The sequence below is a fragment of the Thunnus thynnus genome, chromosome 14 (assembly GCF_963924715.1).
Source record: "Thunnus thynnus chromosome 14, fThuThy2.1, whole genome shotgun sequence".
Lineage (NCBI taxonomy): Eukaryota > Metazoa > Chordata > Actinopteri > Scombriformes > Scombridae > Thunnus > Thunnus thynnus.
Window position 1 is genome coordinate 12,846,587 of NC_089530.1, and position 23,631 is coordinate 12,870,217.

At 39.1% G+C, this 23,631-nt stretch overlaps 1 protein-coding gene across 2 annotated transcripts in view; it reads left to right on the forward strand.

Moving 5' to 3' along the window:
• The window catches only part of eys (eyes shut homolog), a 170,339-nt gene that overhangs the window by 52,986 nt on the left and 93,722 nt on the right, over positions 1 to 23,631 (forward strand). The window contains exons 22-26 of one of the 2 annotated variants that reach the window (XM_067609895.1): positions 5,177 to 5,188; positions 6,275 to 6,472; positions 11,169 to 11,290; positions 17,649 to 17,770; positions 18,638 to 18,897. In XM_067609895.1, the coding sequence (XP_067465996.1) occupies positions 5,177 to 5,188; positions 6,275 to 6,472; positions 11,169 to 11,290; positions 17,649 to 17,770; positions 18,638 to 18,897 (714 nt within the window). The remainder of the gene's footprint in view (positions 1 to 5,176; positions 5,189 to 6,274; positions 6,473 to 11,168; positions 11,291 to 17,648; positions 17,771 to 18,637; positions 18,898 to 23,631) is intronic. The other variant, XM_067609896.1, reaches the window with a different exon arrangement.

Consider the following 23,631-nt stretch of genomic DNA (forward strand, 5'->3'; position numbering starts at 1 on the left):
ATACTAGAAGACTAGTATCCTAAGTATATACTTTGGAACACCTCTAGCAAGCAATTTCAGAAATAATTTTTCATGATTAATTCCGTCAAAGGCCTTGGATGCGTCAGTAAAACACATAAATACAGTGAAATTTTGGCTCCCATATTTAGCAACTATTTCCTTTTAAAGCATAAATACACATATCAGTGCCATGTTTTCTTTTATCAGTGGTGAGAACAAACATTTCCAACCTTGTTAGCAGGATTCTTTCCAGCACTTTAGACAGAATACTGGCATGGGCAACAAGTCTATAATTATCCATGCTATTTAGTTTACCAGATTTGTCCTTAAAGGTGTAGTGTGTAGAATTTAGTGGCATCTAGCAAAACAAATTTGGCAGAAATGGAATATAATATTCATAAATATGTTTTCACTAGTGTATAATCACGTGAAAATAAGTCATGTTGTGAATCATGTTTTTGTTACCTTAGAATGAGCCCAGAACAGACAAACCAAACACTGGCTCTAGAGAGGGCCTTTTGCATTTTTTGCAAGGGGTGGGGTTGGGGTGGGGGTATTCAGTTTGTTGCAATCTGCAACCTCACCGCTAGATGCCACTAAATCCTACACACTGCACCTTTAATGACAGACACTAAAAATACAGGGGTGATAAAGTCTGGAAGGACACCCTAAACTATGAAACTAGTAAAACACATGGCAAGCAGAGGACAGAGCCTATGACTGTCATTCTTTAGGTGTTCTGCAGTATTCACTATTTTATCTGGGCCACATGCACCCTCGATGTTGGATGGTAAGGAAGTTTTAAAGTTATTCATAACTTTGACCTCTTTCCAGAAGTCATAATGGTTATTATTCTGCAGCCTCCTGCCAAGTGAATCAGCTCTCATTGTGTTCTCATTTCTTTTAATAAAACAAAGAGCATATTTAAATCTTGCATTGGTAAGTTTTTATATGTTCAAGCAATGACCCCTGTCTAGGTCTTCTTGATTATGATCAGAGTTTTAAAGCCTCTCTAGCTGCAGCATGATGCCAATCATTCCAGCCAGGTTTAATGTTATGCACCTTGTTCTTATGTTTACAAAAGGGCTTACTAGAGGCATTAAGAGTGGTCACAATATTGTCATACATGGCTCATAGTTCAATACTATGATGTGGGTTTTTACAGTTGATATTGAAACACTTCAGAGCATCCCTTTGCAGTTCGATATTATTTAACAAGTTGTCAGTTACAGTGGAATATGTTAATATTTGTCCAGTCCAGCTTCTCTGTATTAGCATCATTGCCAGTAATGGCTAGCACATTCTCAACATTTAAAAAAAATAACAATTGGTATATGATCAGAGTTGGCCATCCCATAGTATATCTCTGCATTATCCAGAAAGGCATGAGCATCTGCTGTACATATACAATGACCAAGCCAAGAGGTTGTGTGCCCAGCTTCACTAATATAAGCAAAACTCTTATCAGGCAGGAACATTTTGCTGGATAAAATAAGATTGCTGTCATTACAGAACTGCAACAAGTGTTCTGCAAATATAGAATTGCTATCTGACAAGTCAGCATTAAAGTTCCCAATGACAAAAACACAAGCTGAACCTCTGTCCTCAACAAAAGCCAATCTGCTCAGAAATGTATCCTCAGATACATGATAAGACTTATGATAAGACTCATAAGGTATATAGATATTTATGATTATAAACTTCTTTTTATTATAATTTATCTCTAACCCAATAGCCCAATCAACATTCTATCTTACCACCTTCATCAGTGGGTCATATTTGCTATTCCAAAGTATTGACACTCCACTAGGTATCCTACCTTAGACTATTTCCAAATCTCTTGAAGGCACAGGATGTCACACTCTTCCAAAATGTGTCAACCACCAAACGTTTTGTTTTATCTGAGGCACTGCGCCCTACACGCAGGCCACACACATTGCATGATACAACCCGGATCTTACTTTTCCTCTAGAGGGGATCTACTGCCCCAACAGACTCAAGGCACACATGAGCATCATCACTAGGCAGAGTTCTGAGACCTGGGATTTCCCTCTGGACCAAGCTAGACACCAACTGTAGTGCCTCTAGGCCAGTGTGTCTCGTAGTAGCGCCGGATAAAAGACCCAGCTGGTCAAAGCTGAGGATCATACATTCCTGCTTCTTCGTTACATTCAGTGGTGACATGAAATGAGCTGAATCTGCTGTATGCTGACCCGATCTTTCGACACATAACCTCCCTATCCAGTTTCTCTATCAAATAGTCACTGAGAGCATCCAGGCTCAGATCAAACTTAGTAACAAATACACTCACCATCTTTGTTTTGACGGCTTGTATATTACTAGGTGTGCCAGTTCCAATCATGCCAGTCTTCTTTCCCTCATCTTTCATTGTAGCTTGTGCCAAGCTAGGTTTAAGTTGAGTGGCAGAGTTTTCAGTCACCAACTTCAGATGACATCCCTCCCTCACCACAGTCTCCCGCATGGAGACTGTGTTTGTCCTGAGGTCCAGTACAATGAAGCAGTAGCTGTAGCTGTAGGCTGCCCTGGATTATTGTTGATGGTTTCACCGGTTATTGCTGACATCCAACCATCAGCCTTAATACTGCCAGAGTCCATGGTAGGAGGGCCATGTGGCTTCTCCATAGCAGTCAACCCGTCATCAAGGGCAGCAGTTACTGCTGCAGGCATCTGTTTCAAGGGTTCTTTTCAAACAGAAAATGTCATAATTTATTTGTTCAATTCTACCTAGAAGCGCTGAAACATCAGTGTGATTGAATGACACAGGAGGGAGCTGATCCAGGTAGTGTGAGACAAATCTTGGTATATCCTCTCCGCACTCATTTAGCACTTTCAGGCACATTTTTATGGTGTTAATATCCTTTTGTGCACCTTTGTGAGAGACACAGTGTTGGGACGTATTAGAACAGACCTGAAATAAAATCGTCCTTGAGGATTCTATCTGCTCAGAGCTGAAACTGTGTGTAACCAGCAAAACAATTTCATCGTGACTCAGGGTTGACCACAGTAAAGTTCAGTAGTTCATCTTCTACTATCACTTTACCATCATTAGTTCTGAATATCCCTGGTTTAATTCGAGAGAACGCACCACCCGCAACACGCCATGTTGCATCAGCCGTCATCTTGATATAAATCAGTCAGACAGTTATGGTTAGGATTAAACTCAGTCTAATGAGTGCATTGGCTGTGAAATCTAACAACAGTTAGGGCAGCACTTCACAAATTTAGGCTTTACAGCAGAGAAAAAGGCACATGTAATTTACAGAAAGGCACTTCAAAGAGACGCTGACAGCATAAAGACAAAGATTCAGAGCTCTGATGAAAATGAAAATGTAAGTCTTCAGCTACAGGATTTAAAGGACTGTAGAGAGTACAACAGAAATGAGGCACAGTTGATTACCCATGTAACACCATTACTAAGTGGCACATGGTAGTGGCAGCATCATGATGTAAGGTTGCTTTTCATAGTCAAACACAGACAGAACTGTAAGTAAAAAAGAACACAGATACTGTAAAATCTCCTTCAGACTGCCAGTAATCATAAAGAGTGTATGAAGATTTCTTTGTTTGAGATAATGGAAGCAACAGTGTATCTTGTATGTAATTTGCATGCATGGTAATAACCATTACTGTAACAGAAGTACAATAACTAAAACCCACGTCAAAATTTTCACTCAGTTTTGAGTCCCAAATCACTTTGTAGTTCAGGATGTTCACTGTCGTGTCTAAGGTTTGTAGAGAGCTACATACATCTTACAAAAGCAGAGGCCTTGATTTGTGCCAGTTTGTGTTGTTAGACCCAATCAGCACCTCATTCTCTTCTCTTCCTCGCTATAGATCACACATTTGAGTAGCAAAGTGTGTCTACAGCAAATAGAAATGCTTTGTCTTTGATGTAATACATAATCCTGATTCGGCTCTTTCTCCAAGTATGTATGCACCTTGGATGGATTGTACCTTGTTATCTAAGTGGTGGGTAGCCCCATTATAAGCACAATAATATGAAAATAAGTGACTTAGCGACGAAACTCCACTTAGCTCCAGTCTGGGACTCAATTATATATTATATACAGTACCAGTTAAGAGTCAAAGTAAAAAGTTTGGACACTCTGTCCCATTCACTTGAATGAGAAAGTTTTTATACAATGACCAGTTAATTAGATTTTGAAAGCAGTGTGTATTTTATTTGACAATAATAGTGCCGAAAGAGGCTATTGCCTGGTCATGAAGTATCTATACTAAGAAACTATCAATAAAAGGATGGATAAACTCCTGGTGCCGGTTATATAATGTGCATGTCAGTCAAGCATAAATACTAGTTACCTGGATGTAACTCCAGTTCTCTGAGTACATGTGTAGCCCTCTAGCTGACCATCACAGAGAGGGGAGGGGGATGGAAGAGATGCAGTATTGTTTAAATACGGGAATAATTGTGCATATTTTAATAATAATAACAGCAGCAATACTACATGAGCATGGATAACCATGGTAAATTGGCTAAGCTGGCAAGCATACATCCATGAGCATGCTACCCACATACCACAGCTAAGTGCTGCACTGCCAAAATGTTCCAGGTGGAACTCAGGCGCTAGAATTATTGTTCCACATGTCAGAGTAAGTGGATTACCGGTAATGCAGTAACAAAAATTTAACAGCGCAAACAGAAGCAGATCAGAAAAGAAGGAGGACTCATACTAAAATATGAACAGATATACTTATCAAACGGAGGGAATTAGAAATAAAGGCCTTTCTATAATATAAGCCTGCATCCAATAAAGGCCTGGTACCCCCTGCAGTTGAGGTAAATAAAGGCCCAGGCCACTATTTGGGGAAATACGGTACTCAGAATGAGCTCTTTGGTTCAGGCAGTAAGAATGTGTTGAAGCAAAGGTTGCATGTCTCCTGGACGAGCAGTTCTACAGTCATCGTTCAGTTTCCTAAACGATTACCTTTTCTGAACTTGTTGGGGTCTCAAATAAAGTACCAATAATGTGCTATATATATTTGATTACAGCATGCAGAACCCATTCATATTTACAATTCTTCTACTAATAAGAAACTGATTTCACCTATAAAAATGTTTGATGCTGATGATTTTTGCAGCAGTTTCTTTAGGAATGTCTTATTCATGTTTTCTTTATGTGACCCTGTTTTACAGAAATTATCCAAGGTAGGAAACAGAATCATTGTGTTACTGTATGTATAATTTTGCATGTTGCATTTGACATTTTTTGTTCACTCATTTGGCATGCATTGCCTGGCCTGATTGGTGTTCTATATTGGCTTTTGAAATATTTCCTGTATATGTGCATGGCCTTTCTATTTGTCTCTTTGTCTCTATTTTATATTTTTCTTTTTTATGCTTGAGAAGAGTGATTTTCTTCACCAGATGTTGAGCTTCATGCATGACCTGAATAGACGAGACGTCTGGCACATTCATTCCGTCTGTACAGTTCTAGCAGTTCACTAAAACAAAGTGACTGCTGAGTGACACAAAAATCCTAATAGTGCCAATGGTTATTTTTAGTTTGCACATTAATAATGCAAATGAGGTGCTGCACAGCCACATGTGTGCTTTTTATCAGTTGTTTTAAATCAGCACGGAACAAGACTGCTAATCAGAACTGAAGACGGAGACTATTCATTTGGTAATTGTTTTGGCTCAAGCATAAAACATTTTCTTTGAATTTAATAACAGCATCGGCCATTTCATCTCTGATGTTCAGTTGCTGAAATGGACAAAATAAAAACTTATTAAGAAAAAAAAAACAGTTAACAGTTCTATACACACACACACAGTTGACTGCATGATACACACACACACACAAAGAAATGACAGTAAATACCTTATCATATGTACCACATCCCTACACAAACGTTAGCACTGCATCAACTCCTGTTTCTGGAATGTTGTATGTTGTTGTGGTATATTCTGTCATCTCATGTCTATCTCGTTTAAATCACCTGTTTGTCGTGCTTCACCAATTTTTAAAAAAGTTAACTGTTCTAAAATTAATTTTAAACAGCATCCAAAGTGTTTGATTTACTGCATCTCTGTGAGCATAATCTATCACTGCAAATATTTTGCTTGCGTTTATCATTTTGGTCATGTAATCTACCATGAGGTCCGGTTCAAGGAAACCTTACAATATGGGTTTCCTCAAAAAATCCCCAGCTCTTTACATCCATTGTATTTCTACACAGATTCATGCCTGCTAGATGGTCCTCCTATATGTATTTCCTTCTTTCACTCCAGGTCATAATTGTGAGTTCTTACCCTGTGAGGCCAGTAATCCCTGCGAGAATGGGGCAGTGTGTGTGGAGGAATTGGATCAGGACCATTTCCCTTTGGGTTTCCGCTGTCATTGTCGCCGGGGCTTCGCTGGCCCCCGCTGTGAAATCAATGTGGATGAGTGCAGCTCCAACCCCTGTTTTCACGGCTTCTGCTATGATGGTAAGAAACAGCCTGTCTTGCCAACATGCTTAATGACAGGCACTCAAGACAGAAGCAAAGCTCTACACGCACACACACACTCACAGACAGACATACGCACACAGTGAATATGTCAAATTTCGTTTTGCTCACTTACAGTCTGACAGGCAGTTTTCAATTGGGTCACCATTGAAGCTAATAAGGGTGCTATGAGTTATTCCACCTGATGTGAGGATCTAGGATATTACCTGCTGGAGTAGGCTTGATTAGTTCCTTAACATAACTGTGAAACAAAATCAATTAAGCATCAATGTTGTGTTGTAATTTGAGTAATGGATGATAAATGACAAAATTAATAAAATCAAAGGCATAATATTGTTTTTATGCCTGTGGCTGGCTGATAAGATTTTACCCCTATGCATTCCTTGTCTAGCATATGTGATTAAAGTACTCATTTATCAAAAAAATAACTTCAAAGAAAAGGATTCTTTATCACCAGTTGGTTAATAATTGTAAAGTGTTTCTGTAAATTATTTTCACCTTTACTGCGAGGGACAAAAATCTGAAACTGCACACATTTATGTGAAATATTGAATTGCTTAGAGTAGATATAATTACTGTACACCAGTTGTGCAGAGCCAAATTAGATTTTCTCAGTAGCAAAATATTTGTGCTGCAGTAGTACCTTTAAGGTCTATGGCATTTTGGAAATCCTGCCAATGTTGTTTCAGCTGCCTTATGCCGGAACAAAACAGTGATGGCAGTGGATCACAATCTAAGGGTATCATATCCTTCACTGTGCGACAGTAGACCTCGGCCAGCTGTCTTTACTAATCTTGAGTGCAGCCAGTTCACCTCAGGTTAGTGACGCAGGCCTCTAGGACCTATTGGCCAACGCTCAGCAGCAGCCAGCCAGTCACCAGGGAGAGCACTGCATAGCCACAGTGGCTGAGATGAGTAATGCTGCTGCCACCCAGGACCTAAAGCATTTAATGAGAGTAATAGCAGCTACACGCACCAAGACAGAGTGACAGCATAGATTACGTGGTAAATCTTTGGGATAATGAAGAATCCTGGGACCCTGACTGGGGAAGTAATAAATTCACTCCTGTAAGAACTGCAATTACCTCTGTCACTGGCTGCCTGTACACCAGTGGTGTGTTGCAGAAACAGGATGATGCATCCCTCTTTAACATCATTAATAATTAAAGAGAGGAAGGAATTGATTATTAGACGTGGGAGATTCTAACTTCTGAACGAAGAAATTGGCACATTTGTAACATCTGAATAAAGAATGGCCTTGAAATGGGCTCTCTCACTTTGTTGTACTTCCTTTCCCCTCACTCACTGTGTTGCAAGTGTGTTGTGCTAGTAGAAACAAATGACAAGGCTTTCAGACTTTCATTGAGAAAGAGGGGGATAAGTACAGATGGGAAGACAAGGTAAGTGGTGGCAGAAAAGAGGGCTGAATGGCCATTGCAGAAGGGGTTCATTTAAAGATGGTTAAAGTGTCAAATTGTGTCAGACTGATGCAGAGGGAGGTGATGTGACATAGCAACAATTTAGCAACAACAGGTTTGACTGATACAGTAAAAGGCATTCATAGGGTTGGGTATCATTTGAATTGTATTGATTCCGATTCTGCTTATCGATTCAGTTTCTTATCGACTCCCAATTTCAATTCCAATATGGTTAAAAAAAAGAGGTCAAATGTTTAGATAACGAAAATATCTTTATTCTTTTAAGCATTTACTTTGACTTTTATTGTTTCATTAAAATAAGTAAATTCAAAGTCTTAAGTGAACATTCACAAAGTAAATACAATAAAAACCTATGATCCACAGTCAGTGCATACATTTTCTTGTGGATGCTGTGGTATTTGACGCTCCTCAGTTTTCTCTTTGGTCATCTTTCTCTTTATTGCCAAAGAGAATGGGGTGTTGCGGCTTGGTATCCCTGGCCTTGAGTGGGACCTGGATGCAGACAAAATGGTGGACAGAGAGGCAGACATCTTGGACTTCCGCCTCCATAGGTGACAGAAAACCAACGTGACCCTAGCAGCGGAAGTTGGTCTTCCTCGTGTCGTTTTTGCGTGAACACCTGCAATGTGAATGTGTAGTCCACTTGTGGCAGAAAAGGCAAGAAGGCGGGAGGACTTTACAGCGGTAAGATACAGTCTATTAAGGATCTTTTAAAAAGTTTGTTGACTTTTCTAAGGTTTTATTCAATGTTGTCTATCAAACTTTGATATATTGAAGAATCCAGCAAGCTTGTGTATACCGTTATGGAGAAAATACATTTGAAAATGCTAAGTGGCTCCAAGCATTTTGTCTCGTTGCACGTCATGTAAGCACTTTTTAAAAATATTTGTGATAATAAATCCTGAGTTTAAATGAGTTTAAAATTGATATAGTACTGTTGAGTACGAACTGTTTGAATCATCTTACATTAACTCGCTAATGGGCAGCAGAGGTTAGATGCTTGGATGCTCAGTGCTACACTGCAATCTCTAACACCTAACGTTAGAGCTTGCAGTGTAGCACGCAGTTGACATTACTGTCTATTACCACAACTAACCATCTGTAGTGTAGGGCCTGGCTTAATCACTGTCTGGGGAACCAGCTCATAATGTAGGCTATGTGTGTGTTACTGGTTAATGTCACTTTAACGACGCCTCAACACTTTGTTTAAGTTTAAGATATGTTATCAATCAGGGATTCTGCTCAATTCGGCATATTAATGATGTCATTTGCAATTAATTTAATACAGTTTCAGCTGTCAAGAGTTGCCTCACTCCTGTGCGGTTCTCCATGGTGTTTCAGTAGATGACTGTAGTAAAAACGCTGATTAACTGGATGTAAAACTCGAAGTGAAGCTATTTTGCTGAATTGCAGAGTAGCCAAATCTCTCAGTAGACTGAATAGACTGTAATGACCAGACTGAATGGATGTTCATCATATGAGACGAGTAATGAATGTTTGTTGCTAATGTTTTAAAAATGATGACTGAGTTTGCTGTAGCGTTTTTTTCTTTCTTTCTTTTTTCTTTTTTTTTTACGAGCTGTTTCCGGCTAAATTTCCTCAAGACAGTGATGTCTATTATCACAGATCACTAACATAGCGCACGTGTATAGAATATCAAGGTTTTGTAGTTTTATTTTCGTTGTTCATTTTGTCATATTAACTGTGTGTCTCTCTTCTTTTCTTTCAGTTCTCTGGATTCAGACGCTACAGCAGCGCCCCTAAATGCCCCCTACAGAGCGGTCGGACAGCGACATCCAGCAGCAGATTGGTGCAACTGCAGCTGTATTTTTTGAATAAAAAAATAACAGAGAGCAAAATCATAAGTCTTTTTGTTTTTATTTCACACTTGCTTTGGCAGTGTAAACACATGTTTCCCATGTAAATAAAGCCAATTAAGCCCCTCTGAACTCAACATTGAATTTAGAGATAGGGAATACAGGGTTGTACACAAATGTCCCTGTTTGGTTTTTGGTTCCCAGCACAGATTTTCTGTCTTTTCCACAAGAGTACCTTGTATGTTTAAATTGCTGGTGTCAATTTGACCCCAAACATAAAAGATGCCTGTTTATTTTAATGTAAGAGCTGGGTTCATTTTGATTTTGACAACAGAGGCTACAAAAAAAGTGCTAAGGGTCACTGTCATTCATCAGTAGCTCACAGGGTCTTCCATTTGGCATAGCCTATTCACATTGTTTAGTACATTGTTTATAAGAATTTTTTTAATAAATAAATTTGATTTAAACATTACATAAAACATGTAAAAGAACTGGTGACTTTTTAAAGACTTACTGAATTAACTTTATATTGGCCGATTTCTAAAATCTGTACTAATTGCAACCTTCTCACTTTAAAATATTGTATAAAGCCTTTAAGAAAGTCAATCAACTTTAAAACATATTTCTAAGAAATAAACTTATATTTTTTTAAATCCACATTCTATGTCACAGGGAAAAAAACGTCAAGAGGAGAACCAACTTCCGCTGCTAAGGTCACATGATTTCCTGTCAACTGGCGGAGGTCCAAGATGTCTGCCATTTTGTCTGCAGCTAGGTACTCTTGCTGGCTCTACTGGAGGTGCTAGTGAGGTGCTAGCGCTGAATGATCGCACACTCATGCTAGGAAACTGCAAGACATCAAACACTGAACATTATTGGAAATCAATACCGTGCTACCTTAAATGTTTGGTCAAATTTGTTGTGCAACCTGTCTTACAGCTGATTAGCTTCCCACATGTATTGCACATTGCTTTATTGTTTTCTTTAATAAAGTGAAGCCACATTTTTGAGCATTTAACGTGGTCTGTCTTTCACTACTGTTGTGACGTTAGCCATGTATGCTTGTATCTAAACAACTCAACACGCTGTTGCATTGATGCATGACGTAGACAGGTCCTGGCAGATATGTAGCCTTTGTTTGCAATAATAGAGGGTTGTCACGTTTAGGAACCGATAAGCAGAACTGAAATTCAATTTTTTTTTAACAGGTACCCGGTTCTTGGCATTTTGGATTTGGTTCTAATTTGGAAATGGTTTTCGGTTCCCAACCCTAGGCATTTATGTAATGGTTATATCCATTAAAAATGGAATCAGCACTTACCTGTGCAGAGATGTCATATATCAGAAGGGTCTACTGAAAGCACAGTGATTTAATTTATGATGCAAGGTGCTGTAACTAACCTACTGATCTTGTTCCAGTTGTCGATGGGTATTATTGCCTTTGCAATCCTGGTTATGCTGGGCTGAGATGTGAGCAAGACATTGATGACTGCGTGAACAGTTTGTGCAGTACCAACTCAATATGTAAGGACCTCCATCTGGTAAGTAGACAGATTTGTTGTATGGCAGTATAATGGAGTAATATAATAGCCTTCAAATGGCCTTTAAAATGGAGATGTGTCCTGTTAATCACTACAGTTGCTAATTCATTGAAAAACACAACAATTTTTTTAATAAAATATTGACAAAACTGAATCACATAACCTACAGCTTATTGCCTTTGATGGCTATCTCGCAATTTATGTGTGACAGCATGTCTGTTGCAGTAAAATATAAGCAATTGTGCAATACTATCAATAGTGATGTATTATTAACAAAAATAAAATATAGTTACATGGGACAGAGCAAGCAGCACTAGCAGACTATTTTAGTCTTATTGGGCGATTGTAAGTATATTTCAACTTGGTGTCCATTTGAAATAAGATAAGAACAGGTCATGTCTAATAAATGCACCTTATTAGTGTATCTAATGGACAAATTACTATGCCATTTAATCATTGTGGTCTGAGCTCTTAATGTGCTAAAATGGCCAAAATGTTACCAAAGTACACTTGACACGAAAAAAAACAACAACTCATATTAGGTCATTTGGACCAATTATTTGTTAAAAAGCTAATCTTTAGGATTAATATATAGAGCATAAAACTCATAGAAAGCACCAATGTTGATTGTTGTTTTTGTTATAATTTTGTGTAGACATTTAATGACTTCACACTGTAACAGTCCAGTATGTTCTCCATTGGTAGTTGCCTTTCCTGGCTATGTAAAGCATGTGTAGACATAGAAAAAACATTATAAATGGACATGTCAAATGCAGACGAGAAGACCTAGTGGCCAAAGATGGTTCTTCTTTGAAAGAAACACCTCAAGTGTAAAAAATGGCCACTGCTCAAACACAGCCATCATGAATAAATAAACAAATAAAAGGATACAGGAATGATGTGCAGTCCTCCCAGGAAAACACTTTTGTGGTGGCCAGCCAGTTTCAGTGACTCCCAAGTCGTCTGCTGTTCTCATGGAGCACGGTTTGTCCACTTTTCTCAAAGATACGCTATGTCTACAGATCATTAGCTGCAGCTTTTGTAGTCAAAGCTAAGCTAATGTAGCTCAGTTTAGACTGAACTACAGTAGTAGGATAGCGAGAAAAAACAAGACATACCAGGTCTGCCTTCTACCTGCAGGCCTCAGTCGATTCTTAGTGAATACTTGTTGAAACAATAAGTGAAAACTGAGTTCGGAAATGTAGGCTGTAGTTTGTAGATTGAACATCAAGTGACTTTCTAAATTACTTGTCAGTGCATTTTATTCCAAGTGTGCTGGTCCACTGTACTGATGCATGGGTTTCCACAAATGCACACACTCAAATTTAAAGGACATTTTAAGACTTTTTTTGCAAGGCGCAGCTCTACTTCTGTAGTTATTTGAGTGTTTTTTAAGCCAATAACATTGATCTGTTGCAGCTGCAAAAAAGGCCTTGGGAGCCGCATGCTGCTCACAAACTGTGCAATGAGTACCAGGGGCCTTTTTCCAACAGCTGCTTATTTGCTAACAGATTGCAGTAGTGAAACAGATGTGTCATAGATAAGAAAGTCTTGGGGGTTTTTTTTTCTCTCTTTCGACAAAGATAGATAATTTCTGGTGTATGGTCCGCACCTAATGTTTGGGTTTAAAATAAATCTGTATGTAATGTATGTTTTGTTTTGGTTTGTGAGTCCCAAAGGGGCCACATGGTGAGAAGAACAAATAAAAACTTGCTCTTGCAAGTATTTTAAAACCTTTATTTGTTTAGCTGGAATGAAAGTAAAATATCTAGAATAATCATTAACTGCTGTTTCAACAACTAAGGATGGATCCAATGTTTTTGTGTTTATTTGAGCTTAGACATAATTGAATTTCAATGTAGATTTAATATCTCTCTGCCAGATGTAAAGGCGGCAATGCTATACAAACAAGTTAAATGTAGATATCAGATGTCTTAGACTGACTAGCCAACACCTGAGTTGAAGTGGGAAAAGCACAAGCTCTAAACTATGCTCAGCCATTTTCACTGGCCTTAATTAAGCCATTTACTAACTAGAGATGCAAATTGTCCGTTTACATATACTTCTTACAACTTGCATAGAAAACTGCGATTATCAAATATTAAAAATGAAGGAATTTGTTTATTTATCACTGAAATGTGTCTTGACTGCAGGCTAGTTATAGGAAAATGAATGACAAATTTATGGGCCCTCACGTGAGTAGATGGCATCTACGGAAAGAGCCCGGGACGCCAGGATTCACTGTTGAACCCTCTGGAGGTGTTGTGGGTCTATCAGCAAAACATCGAGGAAAGAGGGCGCCCACTTGATAACCCTGAAGATGCCATCACATACTTGACCATTCCACAGAATCTAAGCAGCATGTCTCACGTGTGCAATTAAGGGATATTAACATCTAGTCCTACATAACAGATCAGCACAGAATTCTGGTTAAAAAATGTCATTGTAATTTTCTGGGTACCATTCCACCTTTTAAAAAAAAACAACAACTAAATTTTCTCTGAATTAAGTTGAAACTGATAGAAGTATATGGTATCCATTATTCTTTATTTCACATTGAATATAGATGAAACTTTGCTTTTGATTTAAAACTTAACATATTATCTAATATAATAAAACAAGTGAAAATGGCCAAAAATATTGGTACCCTTAACTTAATATTTTGTAGCACAGCCTTTGGAGGCAATAACTGCAGTCAAGCGCTTTCTGTAACTCTGAATAAGGTTTCTACATTTCTCCACTGGTAGTTTGGCCCACTCATATAGAGCAAATTGCTCCAGTTCTCTCAGGTTTGATGGGTGCCATTTTCCAACCACAAGTTTCACCTCTTTCCACAGATGTTCAATGGGATTCAGATCAAGAATCAAAGCAGGTCTCAGAACAGTCCAATGTTTTCTTCTCATTCACTCTTGGGTGCTTTTTGATGTATGTTTGGGGTCATTATCCTGGTGGAAGACCCATGACCTGCGACTAAGACACTGGGCTGTATGTTCTATTCCAAAATGCCTTGATAGTCTTCTGATTTCATTGTGCCCTGCACAGATTCAAGGCCAGTGTCTGAGGCAGCTAAGCAAACCCAAAACATCACTGTGCCTCCTTCATGTTTCATGGCAGGCATGGTGTTCTTTTCTTTGAAGGCTTCATTTTTTCTTCTGTAAACATAGGGTTGGTGTGATTTACCGAAAAGCTCTAGTTTTGTTTCATCTGTCCAAAGCACATTCTCCCAGAAGGACTGTGGCTTGTCAACATGCATTTTGGCAAAGTCCAGTCTGGCTTTTTTATGTCTCCTCTTAGAAGTGGGGTCTTCCTGGGTCTTCTACCATGGAGCCCATTTTCATTCAGACAGCGACAGATGCTGCGACTTGAAACTATTGTACCTTGAGCTTGAAGATCAGCTTGGATCTGTATTGAAGTTTTCCTTGGTTCTTTCTCGACCATTCAAGCAATCCTTCTGTTCAATCTCGGGCCAATTTTCTTCTAGCAACCATGTCCAGAGATGTTGCTGCAGTTCCATGGGCCTTAAACTTCTTGATAATATAGGCAACAGTGGTCTCAGTAACATCAAGCTCTTTGGAGATGGTCTTGTAACCTTTACATTGACCATGCTTGACTATTAACTTTTTTTTAATGTCTTAAGACCACTCTCTAGTTTTCCTTCTGTTTTCCATGTTCAATGTGATGCACACAGTGGCACAAAACAGCAGAGTGAGTATTTTTTTCCTTTTAAACTGGCTGCATGAGTGATTATAAGATTGAAAACACCTGTGATACTAATTAAAACACAATAATCTGCTTAAAGTATCACTGCAAATCAATTATTCCTTACAACTTCTAAAGGGTACCAATAATTTTGTCGAGGCTATTTTAGAATAAGTCTTTGTCTTTGTAGAATAAGCATGAATTCAGTTATTTTCACAACTTTTCTACCACATAAGAAGGGAATCAGATGTGATACAAAAGATATAATAAAATATCAACCAATACAGTATTTTTGTAGTCACACTCTTTCACCAATATATATTTTTCCTCAACTCATTGGCTGGACCGGGCACAGACCAGCCCTATAACCGCGGTTGTCCGTGAGTGAGTGACTGAGTGAGTGATGAAGTTACACCACTGGTCGGCCGGCTAAGTGTTGGAGATTCCGCGTTGGCCGTTGCTCTTTCAAAATGAATCGGCACGAAATGTTGGAAGCAGAGGACAGCACTGTGACACTGAGTGACTGTGTTTCTTGCTCCGAGCTCTGATGCTCTCAGCTCCAGTGTGAAGTGAAGTTGGCTAAACTCCTGTTTAAACAGACACGTACCAGTGTCTCTACCGTCTCCTCCTCTACCATCCAGTGGGATTGACTCTTTGGCTGACAGCGCTGTCAGCAGCCGGCAGGAGAGACACTCCGCGGTGTGTTTGGATTTTATAACTGAACTAATACCAGGATGCAACTTTTTTATTTCTCTGTCGTTTTCACATCACAAACGATGAACAAAAGCATTAAAATAAGTCTTGCAGGTAAAACATGCGACTCATGTAGCTGTTTCGTCAGTTTAGTGTGGGGCGGCCGTTCTGCAGGTGTGCTTGATTTGACTGTAACTGCTGTAACTGGACAGATATAAGCCTCCTGAATTTGCACCCAAAATGCTGTCAAAACTTTCATTTACAATTTCCACCACAGCCTCCATGATCATTGGCTGGGAAAGAGACAGAAAAAAGATGCATAGAGGCATGAGCTAGAGCGCAGAGTTAAAGCACCCCAAATAACCATCACTCTGACAAAACACTCAATACAGATTGAAAAACGAGAGACATCCACAGAGTGAAACAGATGAAAGAGCAGGGGGAGTTAACAGATAATTAGAATAGTTAGAATTAGAATTAAAATAAGATCTCTTTCAAATCAAACATCCCAAGATGTGGGTGGAAAGTATTGTTATTGCAACTGCATTTATACCCTTTTTTTTTACTCAAACGTAGCTTAACTATGTCATGTGATATGCTATTTCAGTACACTTTACCAGCAAATTGGGACTGCTACAGAAAATTGCAGATGAACATTTAATATCCAGGAATTCACATCAGAGACACTAACACTGACTATCCTTGTAACAAATTGGCCACAATTTCAAACATTGACCATACACAGTCCAGCCATATGCTAAGTTTTGACCTAGTCTTGTTATTCAAATAAGGACAGTTTTTGGAAAACCCTTCACATAGTCTTGTTTACAGTGCAGCTATCCCTCTCTTAGAACACTGTGTCCCACAGAGCTTTAGCTTATTTTGGAGAATTGCGGTCCCTGAAGGTGACTTAGCAGCAAAAATGAGATTATGTTCTATTGCCAGGGGTAAGGAATTGGAGTCTCCTGGAGGTATCTAATTTATCATGAGATGACGGCATTTTCCCCCCACTACCATAGGGCCCACAGTGTACAAATTATATCAGACAAAGTTTAACGGCTCCCCTCCAGTGTATGAAATACAGATTAGCATGCGTTCAACCAGCAGCACCCAGGACCTTTAGACAGAACGCTGGCAATGAGGAATCCTGAAAAACTGAAAAGACCATATGACTACCTTCATCTGGTGTGCAAAGAGGAATTTAAATTTAACAGGAACCTTGGAAAGAAATAGACAACAAACCATTCATCTCCCATGCCATGATTAATTATCCTAATGCAGATTGCAATAATGAAATAAAGGACATGGGGTCCACATACTCTTATACTGAATGGCAGAAAGATATAGACAGTTATATATATATATATATATAACTGTCTCTTAATGTACAGTAGAGACAACATATTTCATTGGTTACAGAGAGAAATCTTGACAATCAAACATCTTTTACATGTTGTCTATGAAAATTCCTTTCCACACAAAACATGCAGTGGTAATATTGTGCGCTTGATAAAAGCTTGTACCATATACCTTGAATGGCACGAAGAAAACAGGCTTGCATTTTATCCAGAGGGTGGGTGGTAGAAGGAATACATCTGCATATCAGTAATGTGAAAATTTAAGACAAGCATGACTCTTCCACAGTTTAAACAGATTTTCACAGGAAATATCTTTTTTTTTGCGAGTGGGAGGTTTTATTCTACAATATTTTTTAAGAAAATTGAGATGCATTGAATCAAGTATATTAAACACTGTACCATTTGCATGCTAAAATATAACAGGTATAAATAAGTTAGAATTACTGAACACAGATAGCAGCTAAGTAATATTTTAATGGTGAGTATTGCTATTGCTATAAATTCTAGACTATAACTACCTAAATCATTATACCAGGTCAAGTGCAGGTGTAAAATGTTTACACTCTGTCAGTATATTTCAGTGTTTATCTGATTCTTTTGTATTCCAGAGTTATGAGTGTGTGTGTCACTCCGGCTGGGAGGGGGAGAACTGCCAACAAGAAATTGATGAATGTTTATCACAGCCCTGCAAAAACAACGCCACCTGCACAGACCTTCTCAACAGCTACAAGTAGGTGTGCGAGCTAGCTCGAGGGCACTGTCCTCACGAGGTGCATCAGTCACTTAATAAATGCAGAAAAAGAAGCCGTTCAGAGATAGCAATATGTCCTTCCACTGGCAGCAGAGATAATGAATTGCAGATGGCAGGTAAAACAAATGAGTCAATCTATGGCTCACAGCATGAAAAGGTTTCAGGGGATCTGTGACTCATTGGAGGAAAAAGCTGGTGTATCTGCTTCAGCTAATGCCCCTCTCACTGGGGAGACGTAAAACTGCTTCAGGTGGAAAAGCTGGGGGATGGAAAGGAATGCGAGGTGGAGTGATTGGTAGTGCTTGGGTACTCACTGCCACCAAGTGGAATATTCACCTGCCTTAAGAGCAGATACTTCAGATTCACACACACTCTGATTCTCTCTCTATTTCTCTGTCCCTGTCTCTCTCGCTGTCTGCCTCTAACATGCATACATTTCCATTTAATCCCCACTCAGTGCTCTAACCTCCTGTGTCCTACATTCAGCTGTCCAGAATTAAGAGCTGCTCTGACCAGTATTGCAATTAACCTGCAAATTCCCCGCTCTGTCTCACACAAAGATCCAGGTGGGATGCAGTGCCAATACATGCACTGTAACGTTGTGTTTGTATACAGAATGTTGAGTGGATCATTTGAATTTAAAAAAAGAAAAAATGCCTTGTGGTAGTTTATCTGTGGCACCCTGCAGTATGAGTGATATATCCGTTTTTAGCACAGGTGTCCCTGAGGGAAAAAACACTTAACCTTTACAAAACTACTAAATAAGTGTTTATTTATCCAGGATTATTTTTAATACATTCTGAAATAACCTCTACAGTTCCATATCTCCTCTCTGGTGTATCCAAGGTGTTTGTGCTCACCAGGCTGGACAGGTGTGGACTGTGCTGAGGATGTGAATGAGTGTGATTCTGGGCCCTGTCTAAATGGAGCTCAGTGTCAGGAGTCAGATGTACCAGGGGAGTTCTTCTGCACCTGTCCCCCCTTCTTCAGTGGCCCCTTGTGCAACCAGCCTTATGACCCCTGTGACCTGCTCCACAGTCCCTGCCTGCACAACTCCACCTGCCTGACACGCTCCAATGGAACAGCCTCCTGCAGATGCCCAGCTGGTGAGTGAGCACACCGCCACAGCCTTACACAAATAGTGCTTTTTTTTTTTTTAGCCCACTTTTCAAGTGTAAGTACACCGTTTTGTTCAATAGGTTATTGTACGTAGACAGACTGCACAGCTATATTTAACTACTTTGAAAATTACAAAAAAAATCCTAAGTTAAATATGCACATCATACATCAAAAGGTTCTCACAAGAAGATGAAAAATATTCCCGTCACAGCTGAGCATGCATCGTTTGTATCTTCTCTCTGAAATGTATGAGGTTTTCCAAAAAGTTACTGTATCAACAGGGACAATAAATGTTGTTTTCTTGTGCATAAATCATATGTTGAACCATGGTCCTGACACCTCTGAAAAGATGTGCCTCACAGCAACAGTAAAGGTTTTCCTACAGGGATGATTTCAAGTGATAAAATGCTATTTTTTTCTAACCATGATTGACTGATACAGAATAAAGTTAAGATTTTTATTTTGTGCTGCCATCTTGAGAGGAATGAACAGTCCGTGTGGCTACGATCTGGTAGTTGGCTGGTCATGGGTAACAAAGAATGATAAGCATAATGATCAAATCTGGCTTGCCAGAAAATTGGTGTATTGTATGCATTGATTGCAATACTTTTGGATTTTTGCACCTTTCCCTTTGCAAAGAATGGTTTGTAAAGAAAGACTAGTTAAACTCAGTGGTGGCTGAGTTGTTCTCATTGCAGTCTACAGTGAATTAGCTGCTAGTGGACTATATACTGAGCTGTATCCTTAATGTGTATGTACCGTCTACTGCCCCCTAATATGATGATTATTTATAGAAACAATGCATTGCAGGACCGGGACAAGACCCAGTTGAAAATCATCAGCCATCGGTCAATTATAGTTTATAAGACAAAAAACTCTTAAGTGGGTTATTTTTGGTCAGTTTGTATTAGCCTAATGTGTACTAATCAGCACTTACTACATGTGACATGTCGTTGCAGTCTATCCTTGATTAAATTGTTATACCTCCTTTCTGCAACGCAGTAGCTCATTTTTATTTATTTTTTAAAATTTTTTTTAATTGTCCAAACAAGTCATCTGTAAGACCATTAGATCCCATCACCATGGCAAAAGATACAAATCCTTTTAAAAATGCCTGTTAATATTTAGCATGTTGTGGTCACAGCGAACACACTGTCATAAGGAGCAGTCAGTGTTACCACTCAACAATGCGTTACAACTGTAAATAGGAAAAAGCTAATTAAGTCACAGAAATTCAATGTATGAAAATCTTGTGCTAACTCTACCAGCAGGTTTCACTAACAAGCCATTTAATAACAAACTAAAAATATCATATTTACCATATATCACTCACAAACTGACTACAGTATGTGCTACTAGTGCAAACTATTGTCAAATTTTGAAATGCAAATCATAGAAGCAAACATTTGTTGATGCTAACCTAACATAAGCTAATTGCCATTTTACAATCTGGTGAGCAAGGCAGATCCAGAGGTGCATTACAGATTCAGGGGCATGGTCCAAATGCATGATATATTTTATGTTTTGAGTTTTGTAAATTGTTGCTCTTGCATGCTGCTCAAGGATGTCCCTACATGCAAAAGAGTCTTCATAAATCGACAAACAAAGCAGGTTTTCCTCTCGTGCATTGTTTGTAGGTATGTGTCAGAAGCTGTTGAGTGAAGCTAAAATTTGGCTATCAAAAGGTGGTAGTTTCATCCTTGACAGAAACGGTCAACTTGAATTCATGTCTGTGACAGTGAATTCAAATGACAAGCTTTCATTGTGAAAAAGATAACTGAAAATGACTGTTTTTTTTTTTTAACTTTTACACTGTGTATTCATATTCTCAGCATGGGCATGCACTGGCATATTTTACCAATTATGATTAAATATAAAGCTAAATGCACGTTAGACAGGTTTGAGACAGATTTTTGTTGGAGTATCACTTTAACATGATCTCCATAAAATAAAAAATAAAAAATCAGTAAATGTGGGTAACTGATAAAATCTGATTACTGCAAATGTAACAGCTTTAAAATGAAAGTGTTACTTTTATTTAGTCATTTGAATTTTGTCCATGTAAAACATACTGATTGTTCTCCTTCTCCTTCAAATGCACACAGACAAACACATCCACTCAGACTTGAGTTCTCACATGAAGTCTATTTCATGTTCAATTTAAAAGCCACATTTTAGTCAGGGAGCAATAAAAATGGCCATTTACTTTGTTAGAATGACCTGTTAGGAAGTTTATCAGTAAGCTTCCTGATAGCTGAGGAACTGTAAATTATATTGTGTTTTAACATTCAGATTTATCAGTGTGCAGGTTACGATGCTATAGGGTTGTGTTGTACTGTACCTAATGGCTCTGTCAGTGCAGAGACGAAAAGATGTTGCCAGATATAAATAGAGTGGCTGGGTTAGTTTCAGAAGGCTTCCTTGGAGAGGAATAAGAAATTAGGTGCTGGCTGCATACATTACACCAAGAGCTTTGCGTGGGCTTGGTCGTTTTCACTTCACACAAGCATTGTGACTCACTACTCTCCATTATTTTTCACCATAAATCCATCCTACATAGCTACTACTCAACAAACACAGCTCTGCTATACAACCCATGGCTTGATCCCAGTACAACAATTTTACAGAATTGTTATCAACCATTCAGTGTAGCTTATTTGTCAAGGAAATTTTGAAGGCCTTCCATTATTCCCAGGCCTAATTAAATTAGAATTTGTCTGCCTATGTCTGCCAGATTTACTGCCATAGGAAAATCTCATCTCACACATTCAAGACGGCCACCACATAGTAAACATTATCAAAGTTAACTTGTTATAAAATCAACACCAATTAGCCTTTTTGTCCATTGGGCTTTCATTATTTATTATTTTGCATGGTGTTTTGCTAGAAGAGTTTGGTACTAGAATGAACCACATTAAAGAGATGAAGTTTGATATGGTTATCAACATAAATAAGAAATACTTTATCAATCCTGAGAGAAATTAAAGTGTCACAACAGCACCGTCCAGCACACATCACACACAACATAGAATAAAATAAAATAGTTTAATAGTAAAATAGAGAAGCTCATTATTACACATTGTGCAGTAATTATATACATAGTATATGAGAGTAGTGAAAAAAATTTAAAAAATAGTTATTAACCCATGTGTGATGATTATGTACATAGTATATAATGAAATACAAAAAAAAAATTGATAGGAGTGGAATTATCATTATTATACAGTGTGCAATAGAAACATTATTATTATACATTGTGCAGAACTATAATAATTATGTAGTGCAATTCTTAACCAGTTATGAGTTATTTGTGAGAAAGGGGAAAGCACATGACGGAAAGCCTCAGCCTAATCCCATGTTGTGGCAGAGAGGGGAGGAGTTGTAGAGTTTTATGGCCGCCGGCAGAAATGACCTTCTGTGTTGCTCGGTGGAACATTTGGTCTGTTGCTGAAGGTCCTCTTCTGTTTAACAAGCCTGTGTGGAGGGGATGGGAGGTGTTGTTTAGAATGCTCACCAGCTTGGTTAGCATCCTCCTCTCTGCCATCACCCTCAGGAGGTCCAGCTTAATTCCACTTCTCGTGATGGAGCTGGCTTTCCTAGCAAGCTTGTTCAGTCTGTTAGCATCCCCAGTTTTCACACTACACCACTGTGTAGAAAATGGCACTGGATACCAATGACTGATATAACATACAAGCATCTTGTTGCAGATGTTGAAGGCTCTGGTCCTTCTTGTAAAGGGCCTCTGTGTTCTAAGTTCACTCCAACCTGTTGTCTAGGTGTACTCCAAGATATTTGTAGGAGTGGACTACCTTGACATCTTCTCCATGGAGACAAGGGTCAGAGTAGGCTTATTCCTGCGGTAGCTCCTTTGTCTTGCTGACGTTTAGCTCCAAGTTGTATCTGAAGTCGGAGGAGTACAGGGTGAACAGGAGGGGACAGAGGATGGTTCCCTGGGGGACCCTGTTGCTGCTCAACGCTGTCTCTGAGAACCTGTTCCCTAGTCTCATGTACTGTGGTCTGTTGGTCAGGTAGTCCATTATCAAGGTCACAAGCAGAGTGTCCACCCACATGCACCTGAGCTTGTCTCCCAGCAAAAAAGGCTGTATGGTGTTCAAGGCACTGGAGAAATCAAAGATCATGACTCTCACAGTGTTCACAGATGTTAATGTAACCTGTAATGCAATGTGTGAGCTCATTGATGTCCTCGCCGTATGGCTTGGTTAGAACCTCCCAGTCTGTAGCCTTGAAACAGCCCCTCAGAGCCTCATTTGCATCATGCGACCATCTCCTGAATGTCCTGGTGGTTGCAGGTTGCTGTTGGACTAGAGGCTTATACTGGGGTGAGAGGTCGACCAGGTTGTGATCCGATCTGCCAAGTGGGCGGTGGGCTGTGGAGCTGTATGCATCCTTAATGTCAGCATGCAGTAAATCCATGGTATTATTGTCTCTGGTTGGGCAATCAACAAACTGGGTTTAGTTTGTCATGGTGGAGGAGTGAGTCACATGGTTGAAGTCCCCGAATATCACGATGAAAGCGCTGGAGTGCTATGACTGGAGCCTCGCTGTGACTGAGTGGATGATGTAACACGCTACGGTCGTGTCAGCCGATGGCAGAATGTAAACAGCGATCATTATAACATGTGAGAATTCCCTTGGCAAATAATAGGGACGTAGGCCCACTGCTAAAAGTTCAATGTCTGGGCTGCAGACTCTATCCCTAA